The following is a 14,656-nucleotide window of genomic DNA, read 5'->3' on the forward strand; positions in this document are numbered from 1 at the left end:
CAAAACCTTGGCAAACAGTCTCTTTGCAGCCTAGAAGAAAAAACTTCGATATTGCGAATACTTGGATGGGATTTTAACATCACATGCTCAAGCCTACAAACACAAGGAGAGCCAGACTGGGTCAGCCCCAGCGTCCTGTCTCCAGCAGCAAGCAGTAGCAGACTCCCCAGTGCTCAGTGCAATTTGTTAACAAAACCATGCCTTATGTTTTTCTTTTTTTTTTTGTTTCCCTTGTTTTTTTCTTTTTTTTTTTTTTCTTCTGTAACATCATGTGTCCAAGAGTGAGCACATCCAAGTGCAACTGTTTGCTGTCATGTTGAAATGCATCTGAGATGATTGACAAAGTTCCCTCTGCTCCAGGAATGTTACACAACCTCCAGGCACTATAAATCCAGAATTTCCCTCTTCATCTCTTCACAGCCCTTCATTTCTCCTCGTGGTGGAACCCCCACCCACGTTCAGCTATGCGGATCCTCCAGCTGCTCTTTGCAGTCATTGTCATTCTCCTCCTCCAGGACATTCCAGGTAAGAACAAAATACTCACAGGGGTTTCTGCAGGACTGTGGAGAGACAGCAGGCAGGTTCCTACCCCGAGGTAGAGTAGGACAAGACAGAGCCCTCAAGCCAAACTGAGTCAAGTTGAGGCTGACCTGACTCTTGCTTCCAAGGAATAACTCTCTTCTGAAATGGTCTCCCTGAAGTTCCTGGATGCAAGTATCTCAGGTCCATAGACAGTATGTCACCCCCTCTCCACCGCCTCAAAACCCACCCAGAAATACTGAGCCTAAGGCAGGAGCCTGAGCTCTGCTCCTGATCAGGATACAAGCCTCGTCCTCTACAAAGCAAGGAGAACCCCATGAAATCAAACAGCATCTTCCAGGGGACAAAATGGTGCAAAAGACTGCTAGGGGTTTTTTTGTGTGTCTTTCTGTTCTCTTCTGGGATTCTGTTTTAACAGAAAAATCTTCCTTGGCTGGGCTTTTTCACTGGTTGCTTATATACATACGTTAGCAATTCAGGTTTCATCCAGCTGTAAGGTCACTGGGGTGTTACTAGGACTATGCTGGTATAACTTTCACAGAAGACAAACCTGATAACCAAGAACAGGCGATTTACTTGCTTAGCCTGTTTATGCTCTCATTTAGTTAACTTCAGTGCTAGGGTAAAAGGAGGAGAGAGAAGCGTTTGCCCACTCTAATGATGGTAGATACCCATCAGTGTATCCCTCCCCAACACCTAAAACTTGGTGTTCCTGCTGTGTGTAAAGAGAAGCAGTGCATACCCTTTTTATCAAAACAGAAAGATTTAAAACAAACAAAAAAACCACCCTGAAATCAAAAATCACAGAAAACCCCCAAACAAGCCAAGAGGTAAAACACCTGTTCCAAAAAGACACTTCCATAACTTTGGACATTGCCCAACTCATCTGACTCATCTAACCTAACTTATCCAACCCAAAGCTGGCCATCTCACTTAGAGTAGATGTTAAGAGGCTCCCAGTGCTTGCTGGAGGGAGGTGCTCCTCCCAAGCACATCTCACCTTCGTCATGAAGCCAGATGAATCTCCCCATTCCAGACTGCAACCGCTTCATTGGTCAGCCAGTGACACCAGCAGGGCTCCAGGTGGTTTTCCAAGTCCCCTAAGCAGGTCTCTCAACCACTTTTCCCTTGCAGCAAGAGGCCTTTCTGACAGCCAGCAGTGCAGAAGTAACCACGGCCAGTGCCGGAGGCTTTGCTTCCACACGGAGCGCTGGGCAGGGAGCTGCAGCAACGGCCGCCTGCACTGCTGTCGATGAGGTTGGCCACGCTGAGATGGGCCCCGGCATCCCAGGGGGACCAGACCAGTGACCCTGCAACCACAGCTGTACGTAGGATCTGCTCCTGGACACCTACTCGCCTACACCCACAGCTCGGTTTGTCCGTCACCAATAAACCTGTTGGTTTTTTATCTCCTTCTGGGTGCAGAGCGCAGCTGTGTTTGCCTCTGAGATGGACCATCCTGCCTAAAACAAGGCTGGCAGATGTGGCACAGGACCAAGGGGACACCTGTGCCCTTCCAGGGTGGCAGCAAGAGAGGGATCTGCTGGGCTTGTCCAAGCAGTTATGAAGCCTCTGTTCTAGCCTTTCCTTCTGTCTCTGTCACAGCCTTTATCAACCTCTATCTCTTGCTCTGTCTACAGAAGAGACCGCAGCAGGATCCATCCTCTTCAAGGAGGTGGATCCAAAAGAGAGGTATGATTTGCCCTCCAGAAGTGCCTCTTCCTCCCACATAACAACAACAAGGTGAGCCTGGGTGGATGGCTCAAGATATCCACCTTTGAGGCGAGGTAAAAGTGGGTGAGATGGAGAAATCCCACTCTCGTGGGCAAAACAATTCACCCAGTGGTCGCACAGAGAGTGTGGTGGGTTCTGCATCTGCCCCGCTTCTTCATGGAGCAATTCTCCTGTGAAATCTTGCTTGCATAGTGCAAGGTTTAAATAAAAAGAGAAACCACTCTTAAGGCTGATGATAAAAGCAAAAAGAGCTTTACTGGCCTCACTGCTATTTGCTGGTGATGGATAGCCCAGGCTGGGTGCCGTTGTGGGTCTGGGGGGCAGAAGATGGCTGAAGCAGCCAACCTGTCTTTGGATGAGCCCTGAATACTGACACATACGAAGCACTTGTTTATTGGAGGGGATTCACAGAGCTGAAAAAATTTTATTTGCTTAGTGGGGGGAAAAGGGAGAAAATTCTTGCCAGAAAGGAAATGAGGAACGTGCGTGTAAAGGAGGAGAAAGAGATATCAGAGCCAGCAAACTAACACCCTGGCTGGGGAGCATCCCTCCAAACCCCGCTGCTCTGGGCACCCCCTCTAAAATGGAGGCTTGGGACACATGTCAGGGAAAGAAAGAGGAAAGGGGAAGGGAAGGGAAGGGAAGGGAAGGGAAGGGAAGGGAAGGGAAGGGAAGGGAAGGGAAGGGAAGGGAAGGGAAGGGAAGGGAAGGGAAGGGAAGGGAAGGGAAGGGAAGGGAAGGGAAGGGAAGGGAAGGGAAGGGAAGGGAAGGGAAGGGAAGGGAAGGGAAGGGAAGGGAAGGGAAGGGAAGGGAAGGGAAGGGAAGGGAAGGGAAGGGAAGGGAAGGGAAGGGAAGGGAAGGGAAGGGAAGGGAAGGGAAGGGAAGGGAAGGGAAGGGAAGGGAAGGGAAGGGAAGGGAAGGGAAGGGAAGGGAAGGGAAGGGAAGGGAAGGGAAGGGAAGGGAAGGGAAGGGAAGGGAAGGGAAGGGAAGGGAAGGGAAGGGAAGGGAAGGGAAGGGAAGGGAAGGGAAGGGAAGGGAAGGGAAGGGAAGGGGGAGAAGAAAAGAAAAGTTTCAACCCCTATACTTGATGCCTGCAGGGAAACTGCCTGGTAGGAAGACCGTCTGGCCTGTGCTGTCCACCGAGCCATGCCAGGGTCATGTCTGGACAAGCTGGCACAGACCAAAGGCCTGGGGACAGTTTTACCCGTGCCTCATCCATGCAAAGTGTTTTGGGAGGTGAACGAGAATAAACTCTTGTATTTCAGACCATATCCCAACATCACATGAGGGGCATCACTGCCTAATTTCCTGCATATGCTGATCTATTGGGTAAAATTATGAGTGGGAATGAGACAAGGCCAAGTTAATTTACAGCAATTCTTGACCAGGGAGTAAATGTTGTTGACTGTGGTGCCAAGAAGAAAGTGGAATTGCCCACCATGATGTGCTCTGGAGCAGTACCCCAGGAAAGGAGGTGATGTAAGGTGACATGGTTTAGCAGGCGCGGTCGTGATGGGCTGATGGTTCGATCTGATGATCTTAGAGGTCTTTTCCAACCTAAATGATTCTGTGATTCTATGTGAGCAAGAATAGGGATGTCTTGGAGGCATGAGGAGAGAGAGGGCATTAAAAGATATGAAAGTCTTCTCGAGAGAAAACCTGGAAGGTTCATCACTGGAAAGTTCTCAGCATGGTATCTGGGACATGCAACAAGGAGGTGTCCGAAACTGCCATCCAAAAGCTTCCTTGAACTGCAAAATCCCCAGATACACACCTGGCTTTAACCTAAACCCACTCCACTATCTACCCCAGAGGGACCAGCCTTGTCCTGGAGAAAACAGGAGGAAACCACTAAAGCCAGTGACTTGGCTGTGCCGGCTGACACCCAGTAGAGATCAGTCGCATCTCTGTCTGGACTCTGAGCAGGGAGCGATTCCCCCGCTCCTCCTACCACCATGAATTAAACCAGTGAGGGACTGGGCTCCTGTGTTCTCCCAGGCTGGGGATGCCCTTGTTCTCCCTCCTCTCGCTTTGCAGGCTGCAAACATGGCTGAGATGCCTTCACGCAGTCCCCTCTCCTGGATGCTTCTGCTCTCCGTGAGTGACAGCCCGGCTCCCTGGGGGCCTCAGAGAGCTCAGCCAGAGGTTAGCAGCCACTCCGGCTCGCATGAGCCATCCGTCCCATCGAGCAGATAAGGCTCCCCTTGATAACAAGACCTGCCAGAAACGAGCCTCCAGTTTTTCCACCTTTTTGAAGTCTGGCCGATGAAGTTTTGCAGAACTTTGTCTTTTTGCCAAAGTAACCAACTTCCAGCTCCAGCCTTCGTCTTCCCTTCTTTTCCCTGACCTCCTCCCCCTGCCTTCCCTCTTCCTCCTCGCTCCTCCATGCACACGCCTCTCGGTGGGGCTGATAGGGATGCTGGGGGGAGGGAGGACGGGGGACCAGAGGGTGATGTCATCTGTTTTTGGCCACTGCTGGAGGAGGCAAGGGTTAGACACGTCTGCCTCTACCCAGCCTGGCGCCGGGAGCAACTGGGAGCCTTCCTTTCGCAGCCGCCTCTGCGCCTTATCAGGGGCAGGATGACATCTCGGGGACGGGCTGCCGGGCTTGCGAGGGGAAGGAGGTGGGGAGCCCCTGAATGTGAGCCTTGTGAGAAGCATGCACGCCCGGGCGAGCACACGGATATATGTGTGTTTGCGTGTGTGTGTCTGTGCTCGCTGGCAGGAGCTGCAGGGGGAAATTGCTCCCAGCAGGATGGAGCCGGCTGTCAGCCGCCGCGGAGAAGAAAAGCACCTCTGTGCCAAAGCCCAGCCAAGCCAAGGGCGATGCCGTTGCCCAGCTCTGCTCCTGCTAATGCCTGGGAGTGTTTAACCTCTCACATCCCAGGCAGGCAAGCTGCAAAATCTTGCACGCCCGTCTGCAAGGGTTTAAAAGATCCCCCTTGGCAGCAAAGGAGGGAGGTGAATTCATCTGCCCCTTACCCAAAGCTTGGGGTCAGGAGCGATCTCAAGCAGACATGGCTACAAATTTACCATGGAAAAGCTTTTGAGATGGAGTATTGGTCCTCCTCTAAATGCTCTTGGCATTTTTTCCCCGACTTTGAATAGAAAACCTCCATTCTCCATAAACCAGCAATACCTAGCGCCACTCCCTCTTTTCTTCTCTCCGCCAGAAACACTGTTTGATCAGCAAAGAATGAAATATTTCTAGCTAAACCCAGAAACAAACTGTGCCTCCGATCTCTTACAGCACAGCCCTCAGGAAGGAAAATCATTGTGGGACATGAGAACTGCATTCCAAGGAGAGAGACCATTCTGTATAGCAGTGATCATTTAATATTTTACTAATTTTATTTATGAATGGTACAAACAATATGTTCTTCCCCCACCCAAATAAATTGTCCTGCTCACACCCAGCTGTGGAGAGCTGTGCTCTGGAGGAAAATGGAGATTTTGGGGAGAGGAACTACAGCCTCCGAGGCACGAGGCAGAAAGGTGAACACTGAGGGGTTTTCTTTCCAGCTGGAAAACTTATGAAATTGATATTTTTCGCTTGGAAAAATAAGATTTTCTGTAAAAGTTGCTCTCACTTGTTGTAATTACAGTGAGAAAACAGATACTGAAAAACTAGGAGTGCTATAGAATCAGGGTCACCTTCAGGGACTCTTTCACACCTAAACCGTGTTTCAGAAGAGCCCCTCTCATCTCAGGCAGAGCACTGGGTAAGAGATCTGAACATCTGCGAAGCAAAGGTCTCCATGCCCTTGGCCTCTGTGGCTCCCTTGGCCTCCGCGCCTCCCTTGAGAGCCAGAGGAACAGGCTCTGTGCAGCAAGAAATTCTGTCTTACACTGGTTTTCTTATCTCTGCAGATGGCAGAGGGAGCCCAGGGTGACCCGCCACCGTGGAGACATTTCTGTCAGTCAAACGAACCTCTGCCAGCAGAACCTTGGTGCTTTTTTTTCACACGAATAAATCGATGTCCTGTTTGTACGCCCCTACAAGGGGACGAAGAAAAGATGCAGCCACCAGGACTGCCCTGTGCTGACCTCGGCTGCCCACGTCAGAGCGAAAGCCTGGCAGTCGGTCAGCCCTAACATCTCAGAGGCTGTGTCATAAAGTACATTTTTTTATAGGCGTAAATAAATGATTTCACCCTCCTGGCGAGGTGCTCCGGGCTCTTTCGGCAGCCCCACGTGGGAGAACAGCAGCGCTGGAGGAAGGCAGCCCTCCTCTCCCCGAGAAGGGAGCGCTGGCTGGTGGGGATGCTCCAAAACAAACACGGCTGCTCCCCAGCGCGCCAGCGGACCCACCTCCAGCCAAAAGCTTGTGGTTCTTGGTTCGGAGACACCCGAGGGACGAGAGGCAATGCTAAATTTGGAGAAAATGCAAGAAAAAGGCTTAGCACCCCAGCTGAGGGAGGATGAATGAGCCCTTTCCCCTCTCCATCCTCCTACCCAGGGCCACCGTTTGAAGGACCCTTCCCCAAGCCCCGCGAGCGCTCAGCCCTTCCTCCAAGACCATGTCCCCACGCCAGGGACGGACACGAAAGCTGTCAGGAGGCTTTATTGTCCAGATCTTCATGCCGCTATCAGCGACTCCCACACACTGGAAGTGAGATATGTGTGACAACATTTTTTCCATTGGTGAGCTTATCGTTGCAGAGAAGAGGGGAAGGGGCTGGGGAGGGTGATGGGGAGGACGGGGGAAGGAGGGGAGGTGCATGGGCATGAGTACCCACCCACTCCATCCTTCACCTACCCCATGCTCCCCAAATCTATAAAAGAAGGAGAGGAAAACTGGATTTTTGGAGGAATGTGTGGGCAAAGCAGTTTTGTCAGACTTATAGCCTCCTGGCCCAGTAGAGACAGTCTCAAATTCCTTGGGTAAGATCCTAAAACACTCTTCCTGAAAACACATCTCTTAATTCATATGGGTGTACATACAAATGGAGAGATCTTCTGCAAGGATGTTGGCTGGACTAGCAGGACCCCAAGGGGTATAACCCCTCCTTGGCGTCAGACTGATTCTTCCCAGGACTGGGGGAAGCTCCAGTCAGCAGGAAAGATATGAATACAGAAAAAATCTCAGCTGTGTCGGACACAGACAGAGCAACTGGGACCCCATCACTGTGGCTGCAGTTGTCATGTGCACGCTGCATCTCACTGGGTTTTTGCAGTGGTCACTTTTATCAAGCCCTGGGAAGACACGGTCTTGGCCCACAACCCTCTTTTGCAGAGCATAGCCCAAGACCTGGCTTTCTAACTCTACATCCAAAGACAGAGGGAGCAGAAGTAAGGCATCGTTCTTCAAGCCTGGCAGTCCATCCCGAGCCTGGAGGACCCGATGCCATGGTCCTGGGGCACCAGGAAACAGACAGGTTTGAGCAGCTACAGAAGATGCAGAGACAAAACCAAACTTGCAGCCAGATGATGGGAAGGTTTTAGGGAATTGTAAGACTTGGTGAGTCTTGTAATAGAGGTCTGGAGTTGGCAGCACTTGCAAAGGCAACATGTCTCAGTCAGGTCTGCAGGACAAGGAGCTGAGGATACAGGTGTGATTTCAAGAGGTCTCTATATTTGCTCTGGAAACCACTAGATTCATTCCAGGGTAGGCAAATTCAAGAGTACCCCAAGATTACCATTAGCCCCTTTCCTCCCAAGCGCTTGGCCCATAGCAGCCCTTTGAAGCAGCCACCTCACATAAAACGCAATGGCAATGACAAAAAATAGATCAAATAAACTTTCCACCCAAGATGCTTCTTGCAAGGAAAGCCCAAGACAACGCTGCCCTGGTTTTGCTTCAAAGTGAGACATTTGGCAATGCTGTCTTGGGACCACAGGGAGGTAATTGCCCGAAGGAGCCACCTCTGAAGGCAGAGGTGAAGCTGAGGTCCTCTGTGCTGGCGTGTGAATAGGTTTATCTCCCCAAGGAGGACAGTTATGGATTCTCCAGGCTGATGTTTCCATGCATGGGGCTGGATGACAATACAATCTTTTAATGTATGGTCCACAGTCAAGGGGCAGCCCTATCTGAGCACCAGACATCTCTCGACACCAAGTGAATGGGAGAGAAAACACATGGAAGCTCATGGCAGGGGAAAAATAAGCATGTTCTGTCTGCTCTGTGAAGTGATTTCTACTGGTAGCTGGTGTGGGGAGGCGGTGGCTGTTCTTCTGTGATCGATGGGAGGCTTCACCACCAGCATTGTCCCTCACAGGCTGCCTGTTCCTTGGGGAGCTGCTATCTGCTGGGAGATGATGGTCTTCAAGCACAGTTCATTAGCAGAGTCCCCTGGGGGGTGACTGACCGCAGTGGGTTAAACACAGGCTGGAAAAGGTCCCTTGTATTTAGTGAGCTGATACAGTGGGGGATGAACCAAGGTCCTGCTGAGTGTAGGCAGAAACAATTTTGGCTTGAGCTAATTCCATTATCAACCCCTACAGCAGCCCTGTCACTCATCAGAGCCACGTTGTGAAAGCCTTCAAAATGCATTCAGAGGCAGGCAGAATCATCCCTCCAGCCATTGCCAGCTCCCAAGCCACCAGATGGACCATCCTGAGATAAAACTGAATCTCAGAATAGATGTGGAAACCTTCTGTGACCTGAGCATGGGACAGAGAGAAATGGCTTTCTCATGGATGAGTCTGCAGCAGTAACACCGTCATGAGGGCAGCGGTCATCCTTAGATCAATAAATGAGGTTTGTGGAGGAAGGTGTTGTTATAAAGCCAATATATATCATCCTGTGGTGTTGTGAAGGAGAAGGTGCCTTGTTTTTTCGGAAATTCTCCTCTCTGTACATAAGTACAATGTATCCATGTCCATGCTGTGCTGCTTTTGAGAACAGAAGTCTTTTTCGAGGTTGCCCTTCCATTACCTAGGCAAGTGAAGGGCTGAAGAGTTTCCCCTAGGCACGCAGAAGGTCTTCCAAACCTGGCCATCCAACAGATAAGCAGTCCACATGGCCTGCAGGGCTGGCAGCCTGGCAGAGACCAAAGACACCTCCAGTTGTTTCCTTGCCCAGGCACTCCTTACCCATCTCTTTGCTGTTCTCTATCTGTGTAGCTTGTAGGTCACCGAAGTGGGGAGAACCTGCTCTGGAGTGGTGGTATCTGTACCAAGACAAGAAGGTGAGCTAACAGTACTGGAGGTAAAGGCCCTACTGCTGGGGTCATGGGCTAGATAACACAGGTGAAGCATGGACCAACTTGCATTGACAAAAACACAACAGCATGAGAAACTAGGAACTAGACACAAATGTATTGGCCAAGTGTCAGAGGACAAAGCACCACATGCCATCAGGAACAGAAAGAAGCCAGCTCTTGTGTGTAGCAAAAGAGCAATCCTGTTTCCTTGAAACGATGGTGTTTTTCAACCTGCCATGCTCACTTATCTACACGAGCTGTCCCCAAGGGTCACACCACCTGAGTTGGCAGCCCAGGACTGTCCTTTGAGCTCAGGAGGCACCAGTGGACATCTGGAGGGCATCAAAAGTGATGGAGGGGGGCCTTAGCAGACCTTTCCTTGCTCCTTTTCTTGCCTTTTCTTTCCCTCACAGGGCAGTGAGTACAGATATGCTTGTTTTGAGGGATGTGGGGAAGGTCCTCCATTAGCCTGGAAAACCTGGTGTAACAGATGGTAAAGCCAAGGCATCCCTGCACCACATAGGGTTTTGGGAACCCATCCTTGTGGGCCCATCCTGTCTTGGATCAGGCAACCACCCAGAAAGAGGTTATCACAGAATCACAGAATGGTAGGGGTTGGAAGGGACCTCTGTGGGTCATTTAATCCAACCCCCCTGCCGAAGCAGGGTCACCCAGAGCAGGCTGCACAGGACCGCGTCCAGGCGGGTCTTGAATATCTCCAGAGAAGGAGACTCCACAACCTCCCTGGCAGCCTGTTCCAGTGCTCCGTCGCCCTCAGAGGGAAGAAGTTCTTCCTCATGTTCAGCTGGAACTTCCCAGGCTTCATTTTGTGCCCATTGCCCCTTGTCCTGTCGCTGGGCACCACTAAAAAGAGTTTGGCCCCATCCCACGGCGTGAAAACAACCACGAGCAAAACCAGGGTTCCCTCTACCCTCCATAAGCAGTGGTGATACAGAGAGATGGGAGCGCATGTGTTGTCGCCTTGCCAAAATCACACAGGGCATCGCTGGCTGACCGCAATGAAACATTCCTGGAGGCAGACAGCTCCTGAATTAACCTGCAACCATGCACTCATCAGCTAGTGAAATCATTTCCACGAAGAGAGAAGGCTTCCCCTGATGATTTGTCCTCCTTGAGAAATCCCAGGACCAAACCAAGTCTTTTTTACTTCTTTAACCCCACTGTCAATAAACACACACAGCAAAACAGTTACCAAAAATCTCTACTTCCAAGGAGGTGTTGCCTGTCTCGATGAGTGCATGCACCGGTCCAGAAATGTCCCTGGTGCCAGATGCTCCTCCCAGATAGCAAAAGAAATGCTGAATGAAAAAAACTGTAGGTTTTATTCTGGGCTGAGCGCGCCTGAGCCAGCAGCTCACCGAACAGGACGTCAGTGAAGGCTTGCTGTGGGAAACAACCTGATTTAAGGTTTGGCACTCGTTCAGCTTTGGGGTAGAGCTTTTCCTACAGAGTTTGACCAGGCATGTGGAGAGCTGGTCTCCACTCCTGCCCCTGAAGGGCTTTCCAAGATTTCTTGCCTCAGTTTACCCATCTGTGAGATGGGGCAAAGACGACTGTCTCTTCGAAAGGTGAGTGCTGGAGAACAGCTCATGAAGACATGGAGTAATTGAGGCTGGGTGGGACCTCAGGAGATCTCTGCTCTACCTTCTGCTCCAGCCAGGGAAACCTAGATGAGCTGCTCTTGGAGAGAGCTGAAGGAGGTGTCTCAGGGTGTCAAAAAACATTTATTAGGTTTTTCAGAAATATCTTAGAATATGATCTTTATAATATCTTAAAATAGCAAAGGCTATGTTGGGACATGGGCTGTTAGAGACATCCACACTGAAGAAAGTGATTTTTGACAGGATTAATCCTCCCACAGAAAATCCTGTGACTCTGTTCTTTTGGGTTTGTGTTTTTTTGTGCAAACAGAAAAGCAAAAACATTCAGTAGGAAAATTCCTCCATATACCATCCAAAAGAAATGAAAAAAGAGTCTAAAAAAGCTATTTTGTCTTCTTACCATGAAACTTTCCTTCCTAGGGGTAGTGGAAGGGGTGAACCTGCTTCTCTCGCCATCCCTGGAGAAGATGGGTTGGTAGGGGGTCATACAGCCCCAGTGAGTGGGCAGCTCAAAGCCATCCATCGTGGTGTCCCCGGAGTGAGCCCCCCCGGGGCTGCCTCGCCATCCGCCGGTCCACAAGGTGCCCAGCCATGTCTGGAGAGACCGTGGGAGTTTGGCCACCACTTCGTGGCTCTTATCGGCACTCATGTGCAGCCCGTCACTGATCCCACTCATCTCAGCCACCACGCGTCCACCCCAGGGTCTGCCCCATCTCCGGGGGACCACCACTATATCCACCTCTGGTTGAGACCTCGGTGGGAGCTTGAGGTTTGCTGGCAGCAGAGGAGCCGCCGTGGGTCCCCTTCCTCTCCCATCTCCCTGCTCCCCTCCAGTCCCTGCCACCAATAATTCTGGCACAGGCTCAGTTGTTTCTTGCCAGCTGAAATAGCAGCAGAGATAGCTGACCCGGGCAGGGACCCAGAGACAAATTTACTTTCAGAAAAACGTCCTCCCCATCCCCTCGAGGAGGGCAATCTGGCCACCACCTGGCGTGGACCCCTGTTTATCTCCCTATTCATGGTATGGGTTGGGAGGGACCTTAAAGATCATCTTGCTCCAACCCCCCTGCCATGGGCAGGGACACCTTCCACCAGCCCAGGTTTCTCGAAGCCCCATCCAACCTGGCCTTGGACACTGCCAGGCAGAGGGCAGCCACAGCTTCTCTGGGCAACCTGGGCCAGGGCCTCACAGTAAAGAATTTCTTTGTTACATCTAATCTAAATCTCCCCTCTTTCAGCTTGAAGCCATTATTCCTTGTCCTATTGCAACAAGCCCTGCTAAAAAGCCTGTCCCCGTCTTTCTTACAAGCCCCCTTCAGGTACTGAAAGGCTGCTCTAAGGTCTCCCCGCAGCCTTCTCTTCTCCAGGCTGAACAACCCCAACCCTCTCAGCCTTTCCTCACAGCAGAGGTGTTCCAGCCCTCAGATCATTGTTGTGGTCCTCCAAACACTCTCCCAAACACAACACCTTTCATAACTGTGTCGTTGCTGGAGTTTGGCTGTGTCTTACTCATGTATGGAAGAAGCAAAGCCTCTGCAAGGAGCAGACGATGCCTCAGGGGCTGGCTTCTGCTCTCACTTGTTTCCTTCTCTCTTCCAGTGATGATGCCCTTTGGGTGGCTCAGCAAAAGAGATAAACCCAGTCCTGGGCCCAGAAATTCCCAGTCCTGCAGCTGATCCAGCTTTGGGCCTTGCCACTTTCACATGCGGAGTTACCCAGACTTTCTTCTTGTTGCCATCTTACCACCTAACAACCCACAAGGGAGCTTGCCCTTCCCTCGAAAGGGATCAGGCCTGGGGAAATTGGTTGGACATCCTTGGCCAAGACACTTCCACGCTAGTGCAACAGGGTGTTCTATGTCACTCCATTTCTTCTTTTTATGTTGGAAAGCAAAAGAGAGGGTGCTCCTTCATGCAGCCCATGCACAAATCGCTCACTGAACCCACCTTTGTTTCACTAACTAGATGAAGTTTAGGATCACAGAATCATCGAATGGTTTGGGTTGGAAGGGACATTTAAAGGCCATCTAGTCCAAACCCCAGTGGGCAGAGGGAACCCTGAGACAGGACAAATCTGGGACGTGGACGCAAGCCCTTGTCTCTGATGTTTTGAGTTCACATCAAGTCTGGTCCTCAAGACAACCCCTCCGTAGGGCTGTATATGCACAAGGCAGTGACTCGGTCTCACCATGACGGGAAGCGTGCCACTAACAGATTAATTAGTAGGGCCTTACAATGGGCTAATTAACAGTGTCCCACGGGAAAATGCTTGGAGCCTCCTGGCCAGATACAACACTGCAGGTGTGCGACCACCTCCCACAGACAGACCTGCTGGAGCATCCCAGGCTCCTCCTTTGCTGTGAGGCTGAGATCTCTTTCCTAACGAGATGAGCAGGATTTTTCTGGGCTGCCTTTGTCTCAGCAGCTTCCTCTCACGGCACGATGTCTGCCATAGGAGAAGCCATGATCTTCATTTCCCTCCTAACCTCCATTATTTCTCTATATTCCTCTTCCAGGTTCTTTTCCTTATCTGCCACCACCTTCCTGTTTTTCTTCCTCACCCAGCACCCTCCAGCCTCCCTGGCTCCTGGACCACCGGCTCCTGTCGAAGTGCTTCCTCTGGCCGATGTCCTCCCAGCGATAGCCCCAACATCCCGGGGGACCGCGGGCATCCCACGGGGCTCCGTCGGGAGAGGGTGGTGGTGCTGACCCCACGCTGAAGGAAATGGTGATGGGAAGAAATGACGACACTGCGCTCCCAGAATATCTCCACAAAGGGTTACCCCAGGGATGCAGAGATAAGCAGAAAAAGACTAATTTGGGGGGTGGGGAGGAGGAGGAGGTCAGGGCTGTTCGTCTGAGATGTTTGCGCGTCTTCTGGCGCAAATACCAGTCTGGGCTTTTCCAGCAGGCGCCAGCATCCTTTTTGGAGCAGGGGCAATTGTTTATTCAGCTTCTGCTCACCTTGGGACGTGCAGCTCAGCACCACAGCGGAGAGGAAGATGCTCAAGGCCATGATGAGACGATGTTAGGAGGGGCAAGCCCTGACACAGCAGTTCCCAGGAGAGGGTCCCCTCTTTTTTGGTGTTTGTTCCCTTGGTTGGTTGCCGGTTCAGCATTTGGACTTTATGTGCCTGATGCTGAAAGACTCAGGGCTATCGCTTGCTGGTCAGGTGGCATCTACAGGCACTTGGTGCTTGCACGGGGACATGGTAACATAGCCCATCCCGTGGGACAGCTGCTTGCCTCATGAGGACTACCAAAGATGATAATAGACTCACAGAATAATAAAATTATTTGGGTTGGAAGGGACCTTTCAAGGCCATCAAGTCCAACCCCCCTGCAATGAGCAGGGACATCTTCAATCAGATCAGCTTGCTCAGAGCCCCGTCCAACGTGACCTTGTCTGTTTCCAGGGATGCGGCATCTCCCACCTCTCTGGCCAATCTGCGCCAGCATTTTACCACCCTAATTGTAAAAAATTTCTTTCTTAAATCTAATCTAAATCTTCCCTCTTTCAATTTAAAGCCATTACGCCTTGTCCTATCACTACATGTCTTTGTCAAAAATCCCTTTCCAGCTTTCTTGTAGGCCCCTTCAGGTACTGGAAAGCTGT

The 14,656-nt window shown here is 51.1% G+C and overlaps 1 protein-coding gene across 4 annotated transcripts; it reads left to right on the forward strand.

The window, feature by feature from the left end:
- Nucleotides 1-386: 386 nt before the first annotated feature.
- Nucleotides 387-8,996, forward strand: DEFB125 (defensin beta 125). Of its 4 annotated transcripts, XM_075415020.1 has the most exons (4): nucleotides 3,392-5,996; nucleotides 6,145-6,918; nucleotides 7,511-7,652; nucleotides 8,719-8,996. In XM_075415020.1, exons 2-4 carry the CDS (start codon nucleotides 6,894-6,896, stop codon nucleotides 8,837-8,839), a joined length of 288 nt encoding a protein of 95 aa, XP_075271135.1. In that variant the 5' UTR covers nucleotides 3,392-5,996; nucleotides 6,145-6,893; the 3' UTR covers nucleotides 8,840-8,996. The 4 variants fall into 4 exon arrangements, 2 of the variants coding, with proteins under 2 accessions (XP_075271136.1, XP_075271135.1); XR_012763272.1 differs by lacking the exons at nucleotides 3,392-5,996; nucleotides 7,511-7,652; nucleotides 8,719-8,996 and adding exons at nucleotides 387-525; nucleotides 1,675-1,864 and having other exon boundaries at nucleotides 6,145-6,436; XR_012763271.1 differs by lacking the exons at nucleotides 3,392-5,996; nucleotides 6,145-6,918; nucleotides 7,511-7,652; nucleotides 8,719-8,996 and adding exons at nucleotides 387-525; nucleotides 1,675-1,864; nucleotides 2,181-2,915.
- The last annotated feature ends 5,660 nt before the right edge of the window (nucleotides 8,997-14,656 follow it).

The sequence above is a fragment of the Opisthocomus hoazin genome, chromosome 2, assembly GCF_030867145.1.
Source record: "Opisthocomus hoazin isolate bOpiHoa1 chromosome 2, bOpiHoa1.hap1, whole genome shotgun sequence".
NCBI classification, from domain to species: domain Eukaryota; kingdom Metazoa; phylum Chordata; class Aves; order Opisthocomiformes; family Opisthocomidae; genus Opisthocomus; species Opisthocomus hoazin.